General features: G+C 46.3%; 1 protein-coding gene across 4 annotated transcripts in view; it reads left to right on the top strand.

Moving 5' to 3' along the window:
* ROR2 (receptor tyrosine kinase like orphan receptor 2) overlaps positions 1 to 17,411 on the top strand; it is a 222,325-nt gene that overhangs the window by 20,956 nt on the left and 183,958 nt on the right. The window contains exon 1 of one of the 4 annotated variants that reach the window (XM_063650262.1): positions 16,959 to 17,018. The exons of the other annotated variants lie outside the window; for them this stretch is intronic. Coding sequence (XP_063506332.1) covers positions 17,003 to 17,018 — 16 coding nt within the window. The 5' untranslated portion in view covers positions 16,959 to 17,002. Of the gene's footprint in view, positions 1 to 16,958; positions 17,019 to 17,411 lie in introns of those variants that run through there. 4 annotated transcript variants of the gene reach the window in all.

Below are 17,411 nucleotides of genomic sequence, written 5' to 3' on the forward strand. Positions count from 1 at the left end.
GGATAATTGACATGACGGCTTTTCAACATTCAGTTCTGATATTTATTGAACTAGTGATGTAGATGAGGAAAGTGCAGGGTGCACATTTTCTCCTGTGGAGCTTGCGTAATTGACACCACTGAACGGGGGTCCTCCACTTACTATTGTGGGGTTCTTCAGAAGCACTCCTCAGCATGTGATTCGTGCCAGGATCTGCCCTGCTTTTTAGATGAATTATGTCATTTAGTCTTTGAAACAGTCTGTGAGGGGAGGTGCTGTTTGTCCCTTTTACAGATGAGGAAACCGAGGTAGAGAGAGGCAGCATGCCTTGCCCAGCATTATGTCCCCAGAATGGTGAATCTGGATTCATCTGGGGAAGTTTGGCTTTCCAAGGCTGTGCTGTCCCATGAGAAGCCCACAGTCTGCCTCTTTCCTTGCCCAGGGTCAGCGGTGAGCCCACATCAGAGTGGTGTACCTTCCTTTCTTTATGTGGCCACCAGGGCACAGTCCCACACCGTGGTGGGTGGCATCCCAGTGATGGTGCCAGAGGGATTTTACATGGAAAGATTTTGTTACTTACATTTCCCAAGAGAAGGGTACCTGCCACGCCAATGCAGGGCCTCAAGGGCAGCAGCAGGTTGGGTTGGGAGGTAGAGGGGCAGTGAGGGGATTGGGAAATACAAGCCAGTGGGGAACGGTTCCAGATGGGCTGATGCGACTCTTGTTGGCAGGCTTTGGGGCCTGGGGGTGGGGGCTGTTCCTGGGTGTCTGGTGCCTGGTGCCTGCCCTGGGGTCACATAGGGCCAAGAAGTTGGCTTGGTGTGTGAATGTAACGCAGAAGGTGGTGGCAGGTGAGTGTGATGCAGGAGGTGGCGGGAAGTGGGGCTCTAGGGTGGTTGGTTTGCATAAGAAAGGCGAGCTCCCAGTGGGCCCTTTGCTGTCTCTAGGATTTGCCAGGCCTGGGAAGGGCAGTCTCTAGCTAGTGGGGCCACAAATGCAGGAGCATCAAAGATACAGAAAATAAAATATAGTTGATACAGTTGACCCTGTGATGAATGGATGCCAAGTAGACAATTAGAGAATCTAGAGGCTGGGTGCGGTGGCTCACGCCTGTAATCCTAGCACTTTGGGAAGCCGAGGAGGGTGGATTGCCTGAGCTCAAGACCAGCCTGGGCAACATGGTGAAACCCCGTCTCTACTAAAATACAAAAAATTAGCCAAGTCTGGTGGTGTGCATTTGTAATCCTAGCTACTCAGGAGGCTGAGGCAGGAGAATTGCTTGAACCTGGAAGGCGGAGGTTGCAGTGAGCTGACATCGCACCACTGCACTCCAACCTAGGTGACAGAGAGACTCCGTCTCAAAAAAAAAAAGAATCTGGAAAACAGAGCCAGCCACAGAGGGCACAGAGATAGGGTACGGAGGTAGCAAATGGAGGTGGGGCATGGAGGTGGCCCTCGGACTTTTTTCTCCCCTGGTCCCCCTTCAGGGTCCTCTGGCTTTGGAGTTTGTATAGGGTGTTTAGTTCTTCCTGCAGTGAGTGGGTCAGCAAGGACTTTTCTTGCAGGCAGGCTGTGAAGTTACACTTACCTGTGTAATGGTTTGAGGATTCGGATGAGCTTCCAAAAGCCGCTGAGGGCGGTGACCACCAAGTGACCTTAAGATCCTGGTTTTTGGGGGAGCTGTGGGTCTCTGGCCTAGAGAGTATGACCTCTAACCCAGCTGTGCCCAGGACGCAGTTTGGGTCTTGAAAGACTTACGGTCTGAAAAAGATCACTTTGCCCTGGTGGGCTGAGTATGGCCCATGAAATGCGGCAAAAGAGCACCGTTCTACCAAATTTAATGATATAACACTTCTTATAAAAAACATGTTTTTTTTTCTTTTTAAAATTTTGGTATTAAAATACACAAAACATAAAATGTGCCATTTTAATTGGTTTTGAGCATACAGTTCAGCAGCGTCAAGAACATTCACGTTGCTGTGCAGCCATCACTACCTCACTACCATCCATCTCCAGAACTGTTTTCTCTTCCCAAACAGAAGCTCTCTCCCCATGAAACACTACCTCTTTATTCCCCGCTCCTGAGTCCCTGGCAACCCTCATTCTCCTTTCTGTCTCTATATATTTGACTACGCTGGGGACCTCGTGTGAGTGGACTCGTATAGTGTTTGTCCTTTGTGCCTGGCCTGTTTCACTGAGCGTGATTTCATCAGGGTTCACCCGTACACAATACTCTTAATCTTTTAAAGAAGGTAGATGGATTTCTACATATGGCTACAGTGATTGGAGTTTAAAAAAATGTATCCCATGTTTATATGTTTCAAATACTGTTGAAAGGATAAATATAGGATGTCTTCTTTTTTTTTTTTTTTTTTGAGATGGAGTCACTCTGTCACCCAGGTTGAAGTGCAGTGGTACGATCTTGGCTCACTGCTACCTCCACCTCCCGGGTTCAAGCAGTTCTCCAGCTTCAGCCTCCTGAGTAGCTGGCATTACAGGCATGTGCCACCACGCCCAGCTAATTTTTTTTTTTTTTGAGACGGAGTCTTGCTCTGTCGCCCAGGCTAGAGTGCAGTGGCGTGATCTCGGCTCACTGCAAGCTCTGCCTCTCGGGTTCACGCCATTCTCCTGCCTCAGCCTCCCAAGTAGCTGGGACTACAGGCGCCCGCCACCATGCCTGGCTAATTTTTTCGTTTTTTTTTTTTTTTTTTTTTTTAGTAGAGATGGGGTTCACCATGTTAGCCAGGATGGTCTCGATCTCCTGACCTCATAATCCTCCCGCCTTGGCCTCCCAAAGTGCTGGGATTACAGACGTGAGCCACTGCGGCTGGCCTAATGTTGGTATTTTTTTAGTAGAGACGGGGTTTTGCCATGTTGGCCAGGCTGGTCTTGAACTCTTGACCTCAGGTGACCCGCCTGCCTCGGCCTCCCAGAGTGCTGGGATTACAGGCGTGAGCAACCGCGCCAGGCCTAGGATGTCTTCTTAAGTGTGCACGCAAGTCATGCAGGAGAAATTAGGCAGAGTGCGTGGAAGCCAAGTGACTTGTTTCTCACCAGGAGGAAACCCCGTCTCTGAGGTCAGTTGGTGGCTTCTCTACCCAGGTGTCTGTTGAACCCAGAATGGTGTCACACCTCAGGATCGGTCCCCCAAATTCTGTGCAATGAAAGGGTAGAGTGAGCGAGTTTTCTTCTCTCTGGCTCTCTGGCAAGCACTCTTGACATAGGATTGCTGTTACTCTGTATTTGAGTTCCTATGGATTATCCATCTGTTGGTTTTCTGCCATCCGAGAAACTTAGGTGTGTGCATGTATTTGGGGTTGGAGAATAAGGATGGCGAGGGCATTGGGAATTGGGGCTTGTGTGGAGGTAAGTCGTAAGTTTGAGAAGAAATGGGTGCATGTGCCAGGCACCAAAACAAGTCCATATGCATGCCGCACACACAAACATACACATACAGGCAGCTGACAGCATTGTCAGGGGTGTGTACCTGTGAGCTCACTTGTGCTGAGCAAAGACAGAGCTTGCCGGGCTGGGGGCTGGGTCTCATGGGCTTGGGCTGAGCTGTTGGGATGGCTGAAGGCTGTATCTTGGGGGAAGTGCATTCTTGAGAGCTGTGTAAGTTAATGTCTATGAGATGAGCAGATGGTTGGTGTCATGAGGGTGCCCTCTTCTAGAAGACCAGGGCCCTACAGCGATGGTTCTCTCAGTGGCATCTCTGGACCACTGGCATCACCATCACCTGGGAGCTTGTTAAAAATGCAAACATGGTCAGGTGCAGTGGTTCACACCTGTAATCTCAGCACTTTGGGGGAGGCCAAGATGAGAGGATTACTGAGCCCAAAAGTTTGAGACCAGCCTGGGCAACATAGTGGGATCCTATCTCTACAAATAATAATAATAATAAAAACTAGCCAGGTGTGGTGGCTCGTGCCTGTGATCCCGGCTACTTGGGAGGCTGAAGTGAGAGGATCGCTTGAGCCTGGGAGATTGAGGCTGCAGTGAGGTATGATTGTGCCACTGCACTCCAGCGTGGATGACGGAGCTAGACCCTGTCTCAAACAAACAGACAAACAAAACAAAAAAAGCGAACTCTTGGGCCTGCCCTGCGTCTGTTGAATCAGAATTTTTTTTTTTTTTTTTTTTTGAGACGGAGTCTCGCTCTGTCGCCCAGGCTGGCGCGATCTCGGCTCACTGCAAGCTCCGCCTCTCGAGTTCCCGCTGTTCTCCTGCCTCAGCCTCCTGAGTAGCTGGGACTACAGGCGCCCGCCACCACGCCTGGCTAGTTTTTTGTATTTTTAGTAGAAACGGGGTTTCACCGTGTTAGCCAAGATGGTCTCGATCTCCTGACCTTGTGATCTGCCCGCCTCTGCCTCCCAAAGTGCTGGGATTACAGGCGTGAGCCATCGCGCCTGGCCTGAATCAGAAATTTTGAGGTGAACTCAGCAATCTGTGCCTCTCTTCTGTGCCTCTCTAATGCACATAAAAGTTGAGATCCACTGGCTGTGATTCCCGTAGAGGGCCTGGGACAGGAGGACGCAGGGAGAAGCCACTGGCCTTGAAGCTGCCTGTCACTCCACCACAAGGGACTGAGACCCGATGGACACCTTCTCCAGTCCTCCCCTTGCCTCTCTCCACCGCAGGGACTAGGAGAGATGGCCGGGGAGTCCCCAGCGTGACCACAGGATGCCTGATGTTGGGAGTGGGGACAAAGGATAGGAAAAGGGCTGGGCAGCAAGAGGGATCACCTACAGTGGAGGACAAAGACCTCGCCCTCAAGTGTCCTTCCCATTCGTGGAGTATCAGCTCAGTTCTCCTCAGTGCAGACAGGCAGCAGAACAGCAGCTTGGGGAGAGCGGGAAAGAATCAGCTGCGAATGTTGTAGTGGAGACGGATTTCAGGGCCTGATGAAGGGTCCAAGTATGGACTGCAATTGGGATGCATGAGAACATCCTCAAACCCTGGAATAGGAAGGCACCCATGTGCCATGATTTCTCCTCGGCTCTCATTCCAGGAGCCACACAGGACAGTTGACCCAACACTTCTGCCACCTGAAGAACGACACCTGCATTCCTCCATCTCTGGGACCACCAAGGAACTCAAGAAGCTCAGAATCTCTCAGATCAAAAAGATACTGAGTCATCGGATAGCCATGCCATCCTGAAAACGGCCTTCTTTGTGTGTACATTATTTGCAACAAGCAACAAGTTTATAAGCACTTTGATAAAATTGCATGTGAGGGTTAAAATATTAAAGTCAGCGCGTCAACTTGAAATAAATGATGAGTTATTGATTACTACTAAAGAAAAAATATAATATTTGTGGTCCTGTTATGGTTTAGGTGTGAATTTTAAAAAGAAAGTCTTTGTTCAGAGTGAGTTTTGCACATTTCCTCAACTCTTGGTCTCCAGAGCTTTGTTTTGCTTGCCAAGTCTTAAATTAGCCACCTGCAAATTTCCTTACCTTGGGTATTTCTGGATATAGGAGGATGCCCAGGGTGTGCATTGTTTTGTAGCTGTACCGTCCAATAGATAGCCACTAATCACATGTGGCTATTTAGTTGAAGTTAACTCAGACTGAATAAAATTACAAACAGACCCTTGCCTGCACTAGCCAAACTTAAGTGCTCAGTTGCTACATACCACATGTGGCTGGAGGCCACACTGGACAGTGGAGATACAGACCTTCTCCCTCTTCACAGCAAGTTGGGCAGTGCTGCTTTATACTGCCTCATCCCCAGCATTTTGGCCAGTCATAAGTACTTTCTGAGCACCTGCTCTGTGCCTAGGGGCTGCTAACTTGTTAGCTTATTGAATAAAATACATTGGGCATCTTCTCTGTCCAGGTGATCACTGAATTCCTTGGCATAGCTACTTAGTAGAGTAACAGACATCTATTATTTGGCGTGAGGGAGAGGCTTTATGTATGTGAAGATGGAATGGAGCTGTATTGGGCAGTGGGGAGTGGGGAGGTCATGCCCAGCAGAAGTGAGGCAGGGTGAGTCTGTTGGAGGACGGTGCTTGGAGAGGCAGGCTGCCCCAGTGTGCACCCAGGAAGGAGGGCAAAAGGCTGAGCAGCTGGACTGGGGTTGGATGCAGCAGCTATGCAGCTGATTTGGAGAGCCTGACATGAGAGGACACTGAGGAGTCGACAGATTTTGGAGAAGATTCCCATCTAATAATAGTTTTAAAAAATATTCTTGGTCGGGCACGGTGGCTCATGCCTGTAATCCCAGCACTTTGAGAGGCCAAGGTGGGTGGATCACGAGGTCAGGAGATGGAGACCATCCTGACTAACACGGTGAAATCCTGTCTCTACTAAAAATACAAAAAATTAGCCGGGCATGGTGGTACGCGCCTGTGGTCCCAGCTACTTTGGAGGCTGAGGCCGGAGAATCGCTTGAACTTGGGTGGTGGAGGTTACAGTGAGCTGACATCATGCCACTGCACTCCAGCCTGGGCAACAGAGTGAGACTCCATCTCAAAAAAAAAAAAAAAAATTAAAAAAATTATTTAAGTAGAACAACATTCAGTATGGACATCAAACTGTTCATATTTAACCTGTTTCTTATTTGATTGCAAGGAAGATGGGGCTCAGAGAAGACGATGTTGATTTCCAAGTAACATTTCATTCACAAGTCTTCAATTTCTTTTGGGTACATACCCAGCAGTAGAATTTCAGATCACATGGTCATTCCATGTTTATTTTTTTTGAGGAACTGCCAGACTTTTCCACAGTGGCTGCACCATTTTGTATTCTCACCAGCAGTATTCCAGGGTTTTAATTTCTCTACATTCTCAACAGTACTTGTTTTCTGTTTTTGTTGTTGTTGTTGTTGTTGTTTGGTTTTTTGGTAATAGTCGTCCTAATGGCTGTGGAGTGGTATCTCATTGTGATTTTGATTTGCATTTTCACAGTGACTAATGATGACATCTTCTCATGCTCTTTTTGGCCAGTTGTGTATTTTTTTTTTGGAGAAATGTCTATTCAGATCCTTTGCCCAGTCTCACCTTGGGTTGTCTTTTTATTATTGTTGTTAGAGTTTCATTTACTTTTTTGTTTTTTTTGAGACGGAGTCTCTGTTGCCCAGGCTGGAGTGAAGTGGCGCAATCTTGGCTCACTGCAACCTGTCTCCTGGGTTCAAGCGATTCTCCTGCCTCAGCCTCTTGAGTAGCTGGGACTACAGGCGTGCGCCACCACGCCTGGCTCCTTTTGTGTTTTTAGTAGAGACAGGCTTTCACCATGTTGGCCAGGCTGGTCTCCTGACCTCAAGTGATCCGCCCGCCTGGGCCTCCCAAAGTGCTGGGATTACAGGCGTGAGCTACCACACCCGGCTTCATTTACTTTTAAAAGACTAAACATTATCATCCCCTTGAAGTTAGAAGGGAAGAACTTGGTGACACAAAGAGGCCTGCGGCTTGGTCTGCAGTTAAGCACAGGCTCTTGAAAAGTGTCCTCTTTTGCCAGTGTGGTTTGGGATTTCCACAGCCTCTGCACTCTATTCCTGATTCTGCTTTACTTTTGCCATATATATAAGTGTGTGTATACGTGTATATATTTAAGAATGGAGGAAAAAATATAATTATTTTTAATTTGGAATTCATGTTTTAACTTTCCCCTATATTAAAGAAGGACTGATTTTGCTTGTACTTAGGCTGAAGTAGCCACTTCTTTGTTATATGAGATTGAGGTCTTGATTCATTTTTTCCTGCAGGTCAGAGAGCACTAGGACATGCCCAAGGCCAGTTTGTGGGACCATTTGTGGGGAAGGGACAGTGCTTCTCCTGTCCCCTACTTCTTGTGGCTGGCCACCTGCCATTTGGCACCTGGTTGAGGATGGGACATGTGTGTCCACTCCACAGTGCTGTGTTCACCCCCTCGGGTGGACATCCAGTTTGTTGGCAATGATACTGCACACAAGCTGTCTGAGACTTGGCTATCCTGAACAGTCTCTGGCTGGCTTCAATACGAGTTATTTTCATATTTTAGTGTATAAAACCTCCAACTTACATTTTGATGCAGATTAATGAAGCACACCCTTGGTCTGTGCCTGAGTGTCTGGGGCCACATTAATTAAATTATGTTCACTTCAGATCTTTCTTTGTGCCCCATAGTGGGGTCTCTGCCTCTTCTGCCTGTAGCTCTGTCACCTCTGAACATATTGTCTGCTTGACCTATCTGTCATGTGTATTTGTTTTTGTCTGCTTTACACCCCAGAGCAGACATCTTCATTTCCTTTGTCGATTGCTCCCAAGTGCCTGGAAGCACCTGAGACAGACCAGGTGTTTAGGAAGTACCTGCTGAAGGAGTGAAATGCTAGGCTTCCTCACCTGATTTCTGTTCCGTCGCCTCTTTCTGAATGTCTCCTGTGGGCAGGGTAAAGCATTGTGTACTTGTTCTTTTTCTTTTCCAGACAGGGTCTGGTTCTGTTACCCAGGCTGTAGTGCAGGGGTGTAATCATAGCTCACTGCAGCCTCAAACTCCTGGGCACAAGTGATCTTCTCACCTCAGCCTCCCGAGTAGCTGAGACTACAGGCATGTGCCATCTTGCCCAGCTAATTTTTAAATATTTTGTAGAGACAGTGTCTTGCTATGTTGCCAGGGCTGATCTTTAACTCCTGGGCTCTAGTGATCTCCCACCTCGACCTCTCAAAGTGCTGGGATTACAGGCATGAGCCACTACGCCCGGCCATCGTGTTTATTCTTAAGCACAAGTAAGGGCTTAAAGTTAAAGTAAAAATGCTTTTTAAATTTTTTTCCTTTAATGAACATGGAATTCATTGAGGTTTTGATTCTTTTATAATTTTTTATGTTACTCAAAAGAGAAGGAATAATACCTCCTCAAACTTTGTTTTTCACAAATGGCCTGTTGATATTGGGAGTTGAGTGGGATTTATGTGCTGGCTTCTGAGGGGGTAAAGGGAGCCTGGTGGGGCAGGTGTGGGATGGCGGTGGGGGCTGCTCCAAATATTCCCTTCTAAACTGTTCAAAATGTTTCTGAAAGTTCAGGTTCAGTAAATGTTGGTACCGGTTGTTGGTTCTACTCTCCCCCGAGTCCACCCCAGTTGTTGACACCTCCATGAAGGTGGGCTGGGAAACCTTTCCAGGGAGGGTACAGGAGGAAAAGTGTGAGATCGGCCAGGCTGGGTGAAACCCTCCCCACTCCGGCCCCCACCCTGCAGGATGAAGGAGCAGAGTGGGCTGGGGGAAGCAGCTGCCAGTAGACTTTATATCACCAACCGCCAGAAGGGCAGGTTTTCCAGGAGACTTAGAGCTGAATGGGTGTCATAGGAACCCTGGTACACATTTGGTAAGAAAGAAAGAAAAAAAAACCTAAATGAGGCTGAATGATCCTCTGAGAGTTTTGAAGAATGTTAATACTGAAAGTGAGGTTGAGGTGCAGGATTCATGGTGGGCAGGTTGTAAACCTGGTGTTTCCCTTGGATTCAGATGGTCCAGTGCTCAGAGACAGCGAGGAATTTGTGGGTTCTCCTGAACCGTTGTTTTTACACGAGTTGGCCTTTCCTTTGATGTGAATTTATCCTGAATGAATTTGGTATTTAAAGAAAGAACAGTCAAGAAAGCAGAGTCTTGTACAGATCCAAGGCATACCATATTTTACGTTTGAGCTCAGGAATTCTGGTTGCCTGAGCATCAACTGTTTAAAAGCAAGGGGATTGTGCCTAAAAGCCCTAATTATTGTCAGTAGCAATTACGAATGTTTATTAAGTGCCCATTTAAAAGCCAATATTATTATCCTGGCAGTATGAAGAAGTAGTATATTTATCATGTAGTATTTGTCCTTAAAGATTTCTAATCTACCTGGGAAGCTGGACTATATGTGTTAAAACATGATGCGAATAAAATCCTAGGCAGTCTGGCTGTGTTGAGCAGAGTGGTCTGGAAATGAGGTCATGGGTGCAGACTGCGGAGAGGGGCGGGGAAGACCTGAGAGAGGGACACTCAGTCTGTGGGCGTGACAAGGACAGGGGTGGGGGGAGGCTGTGTATGTGTGGGCTTATTGCTGAATTTTGCCTTATTTTGCTTTTTCAACTTCAGTCAGCTGTAATGAAAGGAGATTTTGCTACATCTAAGCCAGGCTTTTAGAGTTGACCACCAGTTATGTGCACAGGACATTTGCAGGCTCTTCCTGTCCCTTTTATTTTAACAACAGAATTCTTAAAATTAAGAGATAGAATCCACAAGCCTGTATACAGTTCAGCTTTTCGGAGTGTACAATTCACCAGTTTTTAGGATATTCACAGAATCGTATAACCATCACTACTATGGAATTGCAGAAAATTTTTATCACTTGCTTCTGTTTTGACAACATATTACATTGTGTCATAGGAGACTGCCTCTCTTTAAGCCCTTTTCAACCTACAAAAATGGCAGTTTCCTATGTTCAAACCTAATTTACCTACTGTCAAACACTTGTCTTAAAAGCCCTCCTCTGAAAGCTAGCATGAGATTTTTCCTCCACCTTCTTTTAAACTGTCGGAAAATATTTAGGGTTAGGGAACCACATGTGCTGAGAACAGTTAAGGGACTTTATAGGGAGCCTAGGGTTGGAGTGGCTTCAGATCTTTGCAAGTCTGTTAAGTGGGAGAACTTGACCTCTGGCCTTGTGCCTTTCACCTTTTTCTTCTTCTTCTTCTTTTTTTTTTTTTTTGAGACGAGTCTCATTCTGTCGCCCAGGCTGGAGTGCAGTGGCGCAATCTCAGCTCACTGCAAGCTCCGCCTCCCAGGTTCACGTCATTCTCCTGCCTCAGCCTCCCAAGTAGCTGGGACTACAGGCGCCCGCCACCATGTACAGCTAATTTTTGTATTTTTAGTAGAGACGTGGTTTCACCTTGTTAGCCAGGATGGTCTCGATCTCCTGACCTTGTGGATCCGCCCGTCTCGGCCTCCCAAAGTGCTGGGATTACAGGCATGAGCCACCACGCCTGGCCTGTGCCCTTCAGCTTCTAATGGGAACAGTTAGGATCACTGGGTGGAGGTTACTGGGACACCAATTTCAGTTTGATACAAGAATGAGCTTTCTACTTAAAAAGCTGCCTCACTATCCAGCTCTGTGCAGTGTCTAGGTGTCATTGGGTGAGCTTGGATGGAGGCAGAAGGATGCCCTGCACTGTGGCCTCCAGTAGGAGTGCCCTGCTGGCCTGTCTGGCTTTGCTCACTTGTCCAGATGCTCTCCTGAGCACCCCAACCCCAGTGTGCACCCATGCATCTCACTCCCCTATGCAGCTCTACACCAGGTACGCTGGTTTTGCCCAATGTGGGGAGCACCGTTACTGTGCTCAGCCTGCAGAAGTGGGATCTGTGCCCGCTGTGGGGAGGGTTGGCCAACGTTGGGTGCCCAGGTCTTCCTGGGCATGCTTTCCAGTGTTTCTAGCACATCTTCTCCTTTTCAGGACAGATGATGCTCTTAAAGATTCAGGGTGTGGCCCAGGGGTGCCCTCTCAGTGAGGACACACGAGCTTCCCTGCCCTCTGCATAATGTGTCAGCGTCCACACCTCCAGTCTGGGTCCTTTTTTGTGACATGGATCGTACTTCCCCATGAACTCCAGTCTCTTTCTTGGCGTTGTTTCTCTGCACGTATCTTCTTCCCGCACGTGTCTGGGTTTGAGATTATTTTTCCTGTGTTGATTTTTAGATGGTATTGACCAAAGTGTTTAGAACTAAGAAACCTACAGACCTAGCGTAAGGGGGTAAATGACAGCACAAAAAATAGAACAGAGAGTCTGTTTGAAGAGGGCATTTGAAATCCATGCCAGACCAAAAATGGTTGAGCTGAAGCATTGCTCTTAAATTGTTTAAGGGAGTGGGAAGAGTGCAGTGGGGTCAGGAGGAAATTAATGACCTTCAACAAAATGGTTGGTGATGGAAAACATATAAGCAACACGTGAATAAACACGGGGAATTAATTTTGGAGCTGCTGGGAAGGAGTAAAACTAAAGAATAAGCAAGGAAAAGCAGAGCGTCTATGGGGGCAGGGAACATTTTCCACTCGAGCATGGGACAACCTCGACCATCTAGTGAAGCCTCTTCTTTGAAAGCTCTTGAGAGAATCTTTCTACCATGTTGGTGGCCGACTTCACCTTTCTTCCTCCTTTGCCAGTTTCTTGGGAGAAAATGGTAGTTAAGTATTTTTATATGATAAGGCTTCAGATTCTAAGAGCGATTCCAAGATTTTTTCCTTAAATTACCAGGAAAAAAGTCCATATATGAAATCCTAGTGTCAGGACCTGGAAAAGGGTCCCAAACACATGGGCATCCACTTAGATGCTTTGCTAGCAATCTGAATTACCATAAGGAGAAAACCGTACATAATGGAACCAGATGGGAGCGGCTGGCTAATATTTCGAATTCTTTCCACTTAAGAATTATCTTAATTTGAGGAGGATCTTTAAAGTCCAGGGGAAGTTGCCAGGTGGGGAAGAGGGAGTTCTATGGGTAAAGGTGAGGGGCAGGGTGGGAGCCCAGGGTTTCCCTCAGGACTCCCTGCAGGGAGTGCATCAGGGCTGGCCTGGCTGTGACAGGTAGGGCATTGCATAGGCAAAATGCTCGGCGAGATTAAAGAATTAACCAATAAAAAAGTCAGGGGAGCGTCACCTGAACAAAATAAGCTAACAAGATTTGGAATCCACGTAAGATTATCTATGACTTAGAATTTCTGATTACATTCCAGGGATTTTGGCTCCTAGCAAGAACACAAAAGGTGCCAAAAAGATTAGTTGTGGGGGAAACAAATTTCCGTGATTAGATCAAGACAACTTTGGCTGCTAGGAGCAGAATCACCCTTCCCTCCCTTCTTCCTTGTTGCTTTCCTGCGTGGAATGAGTTACAGCCAAGATGTGACTTCACGTACATCCCAGGGCCTCTGCTGACAGATGCTGTAACACAATTAGGATGGAGGTGTTAGAATTGTGCAACACTCAATTCTAGATCCTGCCAGAGCCTAAGCCAGGAACTTTGTCTTTGCCTCGCTCGCTCCTCCTTTTGAGAGGTGAAGCCAGCTGGATTTCTGGGTGGGGTGAGGACTTGGAGAACTTTTTCGTTTTATAGGAGGATTGTAAAATGCACTAATCAGCATTGCGTATCTAGGATTGTAAAAAGCACCAATTAGTGCTCTGTGTCTAGCTAGAGGTTTGTAAAATGTGCCAATCACTGCTCTGTAAAAACATACCAATCAGCACTCTGTGGCTAGCTAGAGGTTTGTAAAAATGGACCAATCAGCACTCTGTAAAATGGACCAATCAGCAGGACATGGGAGGGGACAAATAAGGGAATAAAAGCTGGCCACCTCCCCCTGCCCCCCACCTCCCCCAAGACATCAGTAGCAACCTGCTCAGGTTGCCTTCCATGGCTGTGGAATCTTTGTTCTTTCGCTCTTCACAATAAATCTTGCTGCTGCTCACTCTTTGGGTCCAGTGCCACCTTTGAAAGCTGTAACACTCACTGCGGAGGTCTGCGGCTTCATTCTTGAGGTCAGCAAGACCACGAACCCACCAGAAGAAAGAAACTCCAGACACACCACCTTTAAGAGCTGTAACACTCACTGCGAAGGTCCGCAGCTTCATTCTTGAAGTCAGGGAGACTGCGAACCTACCGGAAGGAACAAAACTCCGGACACACTTTCCCCATTGGGAGATGGAAATGCACCAACTTCCTCCCCAGGGGTGCTAGAGAAGATGATTCCAGTTAAAAGGGGGCTGCTGTTGGTGTCTATGGGAGCCGCGTGTGGTAGTCACAGTCTTCAGTTCCCTTCACGGTCCTGTGCCAGGTGGAGGCCGCTGCACCTAAGAGTCCTCATGTGGGGGATGACAACCCCGACCAGCTGCTGAGCTTGGGTTGAGACTATAGCAGCCATAAACGCCAGGTAGCAGGGTGAGGTACGGAGCCGCCCCTGCTGTTCTCGGGATGATGATCCCTTTGTTCAAATGGCTAGTTCCTGATCCTAGAAGCAGTGATGATTCCAGATACTACATCAGAGGGATGGAAATATTCTGACATGGGTGATGGACCCACCTACCCATATGAAAGGTGACAAATGTCCTCTTCAATGGTGATGCTGAGTGGACTGGTGACGTTTAATCCAGAATCTAGGAAAGCAGCTGGAAGGCCAGGCCCTGTGTAAGTTTGCCCTGCGGACCTCCTTTGTGCTCCTGTTCAGGTGCTCAGGAGCAGGAAGGGGCCAGGTGACCCCTAGTCATGACGGATCTACACCTGCCGTGGCAATCATGGTTGCGTTTGCCAGTGATTGGTTGTCTGTGACTGCAGGTCCTGGTTCTGACCAATGAGATGTAAGGGGGGGCGGGGCTTCCTTTCCAGGTAGAGGAGTTTTAGGGAAAAGCCTCTCCTCTGCCCCGCCGTGCTGCTTAGTCAGTAGCCGGTGTGATCCCTGGAGCGGCCACTGTGCCCACAAGGTGACCGGTAGGAGGGTGAAAAGCTCATTCACAACCCCAATGGGAGAGAGAGAGAACCTGGACCTCGGTGACGTCGTGAACCACCTGCCCGGAGCTCTCTTGTTAAGGGAAGATTCCTTTATGGTCAAGAGTTTTCTTTCATAATACAGCCCAAAATATCCTCACTGCTGGAAATGAAGGAAATTGTATTACAGGGTATCTCTTGGGAATTTAGTCTCATTCTAGTGTTCGATTTCCTGAACTAAATTGAGGCCTCCTGGAGGTTTAAACTCTGCACATTTGAAATATGGCCACGTTATGCTTGGCTGGGAATAAGCTATCAACCAAGTGACGGGATGGCCCCGTGGCTCGAAGGGAGGCGCCTTTGTACTTGAGTTCTTAGCTTACACACAGTGTAAAGTGGCCAGACAGTGGAGCGTGGCCCAGCAAGCACACGGGGGCATTGGCACTTGGCAGCGGTGGTCAGACTTGGGGAATAACAGCATGAAATTTTTTTTTTGGTTGGCAAGAGTTTCTGCCTGGAAACTCTCCAGAGAGACTTTGCCATCTTATTTTGTAAAAGCTTTTTTTTTTTTTTTTTTAAACATTAAAAAAGTTAATATTCATGCAATTGACCAAGGGGCCATTTTTCAGTGTGTACACTGGGTGGCATTAAGTACAGTGTTGGACAGCCATCACCACCATCCATCTCCCGAACTTTTAATGTTGGGAAACTGAGACTCTTTCCCCATTGAACACAACTCCCCACTTTTCCCTTCCCCCAGGCCCTGGAAACCACCCGTCTACTTTCTGTATGCATTTGATTGCTGTAGATGCCTCGTATGTGAAAGCTTTTTGATAATCAGATTTTTTAAACTGTCAAGATTGGTGAAAGTATAGACTGGCTGGAACAGAGGAGGATTTGGGGGGTAGTTTAGAGAGTAAATCCATTAGAGGTTGAAGTAGTCCCTTCCCATGCCAACTATGGGTACCTGGGTTTGTCCCAGTTGATGTCAAAGTTTTTATTAACGGTGGATCCAGGGGCAGCTGTTGGTAATTCTGTCTTCTACTTGGGCAGTTTTGGGTTCTGAGTCTCCAGAAAAATTGGCAAGTTCTTATCTCAGCTGATACAACATAGAATTCTTTGTTGTTTTCATTTATTAGCAAAGCAAGAATCTTTTTGTCTCTTCTCCGGACCAAAGAGAGAAAAAAAATCAAATTTTGGAAAGACTGAAAGTGTGATTCATTCCAAAGAATAAAAATCTGCTCAACCGGTATCTGCTGTGAATCACGGTTAGTGGTGCATTTGAAGGCTTTGTATCAGATATTGCTGTCTGATCTATTTTTGTAGTTATTCTCAATTTTAGTAACTATAGTCGATTTTTCTTTTAAAAATAGAGTACCATTGTATATTCTCTGCTGGCCTTTTTTTGTTTTGTTTTGTTTTTTGTTTGTTTGTTTTTTGTTTAGATGGAGTCTCTCACTCTGTTGCCCAGGCTGGAGTGCAGTGGCGTGATCTCGACTCACTGCAACCTCTGCTTCCCGGGTTCAAGTGATTCTCCTGCCTCAGCCTCCCAAGTAGCTGGGATTACAGGTATGTGCCACCACTCCCAGCTAATTTTTGTATTTTTAGTAGAGACAGGGTTTCGCCATGTTGGCCAGGCTGGTCTTGAACTCCTGACCCCAGGTAATCCTCCCGCCTCGGCCTCCCAAAGTGCTGGGATTACAGGTGTGAGCCAACATGCCCGGCCTGCTGGTCTATTTTGTAAGTATTCCTATCCATTTTTATGGTCTTAAGATTAGCTAAAGATGAAATTATTCTATTAACTTGAATACTTAAGGGAAACTATTAAAATATTACATTTAAAAATTACTTAAGGAATAGTTATAGCTGATAAATCAGAAATATTCCAGATTTTTCCTGTTACATGTTTGTTAATTTTTTTCCCAAAAAACTTAAGCTTCACATTCTTTTAAATATGGAGACTCTTGCTTTGACTTTGGAAGAAAGTGCATCCTGGCAGAAGAATACACATAAGCACACTTCTTATTTTGAAATCATTTTATTTTTAATATATTTTTATTGATACATAGTAGTATATATTTTGGGAGCACATACAGTATTTTGATATCTGTATACATAATGTGCGATGATCAAGTCAAGGTAATTGCAGTATCCATTACCTCAAACACTTTTCTTTTTGTGGGAAACATTACAATTCTAGCTGTTTTGGAATTTATAATAAATTATTAACTGTAATTTTGCTACTGTACCATCAAATAGGTAATTTTAGGCGTACAGAAAGGTTGCAAAAACTGTTTCATATTCCCTTTAACTCGGCTTCCCTTAATGTTAATATCTTAAGTCAAGTGATACATTTTATCAAAACTAGAAAGTTAACATTGGTATACTAGTGATACTATTAAGCAAGCCACAGACCTTGTTTGAATCTTACCAGTTTTCTCACTAATGTCTGTTTTGTGTGATCCAGGATCCCACATTGCATTTAGTTCACCTGTTTTTCTAATTTGTTTCTAGTTTGTGACAGTTCCTCGGTATTGCCTTGTGTTCCTGACCTTGACACTTTGGAGGAGTACTGCCGATCAATTTTGTTGAATGTCCTTTAATTTGGGTTTGTGTATTTTTTTTTTTTTTTGCTTAGACTCAAGTAATGGACACTGGGCAGGAAGACAGCAGATACAATGTTGTGTTGTAGCAGGAAGCACATGAAGTTCTCTGTTCCTTTTCTGGGGATGTTTACTTTGATCACTGGGTTAAGGAGCTATCCTGCCAGATTTCTCCACCTTAAAGCTGCTGTTTTTCCTGTCTTAATTAGTATGTATCTTACATACTTTGAGTGTGAGTATACTGTTTCTCATCATGTTCTCCTCCACTAATTCTAGCCTCCATCTGTAGTTTTTGCTTGCAATAATAATGATTTCAGCTTTTGTCTAATGTGGCTTTGTATTTCACCATCTCTTCTGCATTTACTAATTGGAATTCTTTGGTCCCTACTTCCCTATCT

The sequence above is a fragment of the Pongo pygmaeus genome, chromosome 13, assembly GCF_028885625.2.
Source record: "Pongo pygmaeus isolate AG05252 chromosome 13, NHGRI_mPonPyg2-v2.0_pri, whole genome shotgun sequence".
In the NCBI taxonomy this organism is placed as follows: Eukaryota; Metazoa; Chordata; class Mammalia; order Primates; family Hominidae; genus Pongo; species Pongo pygmaeus.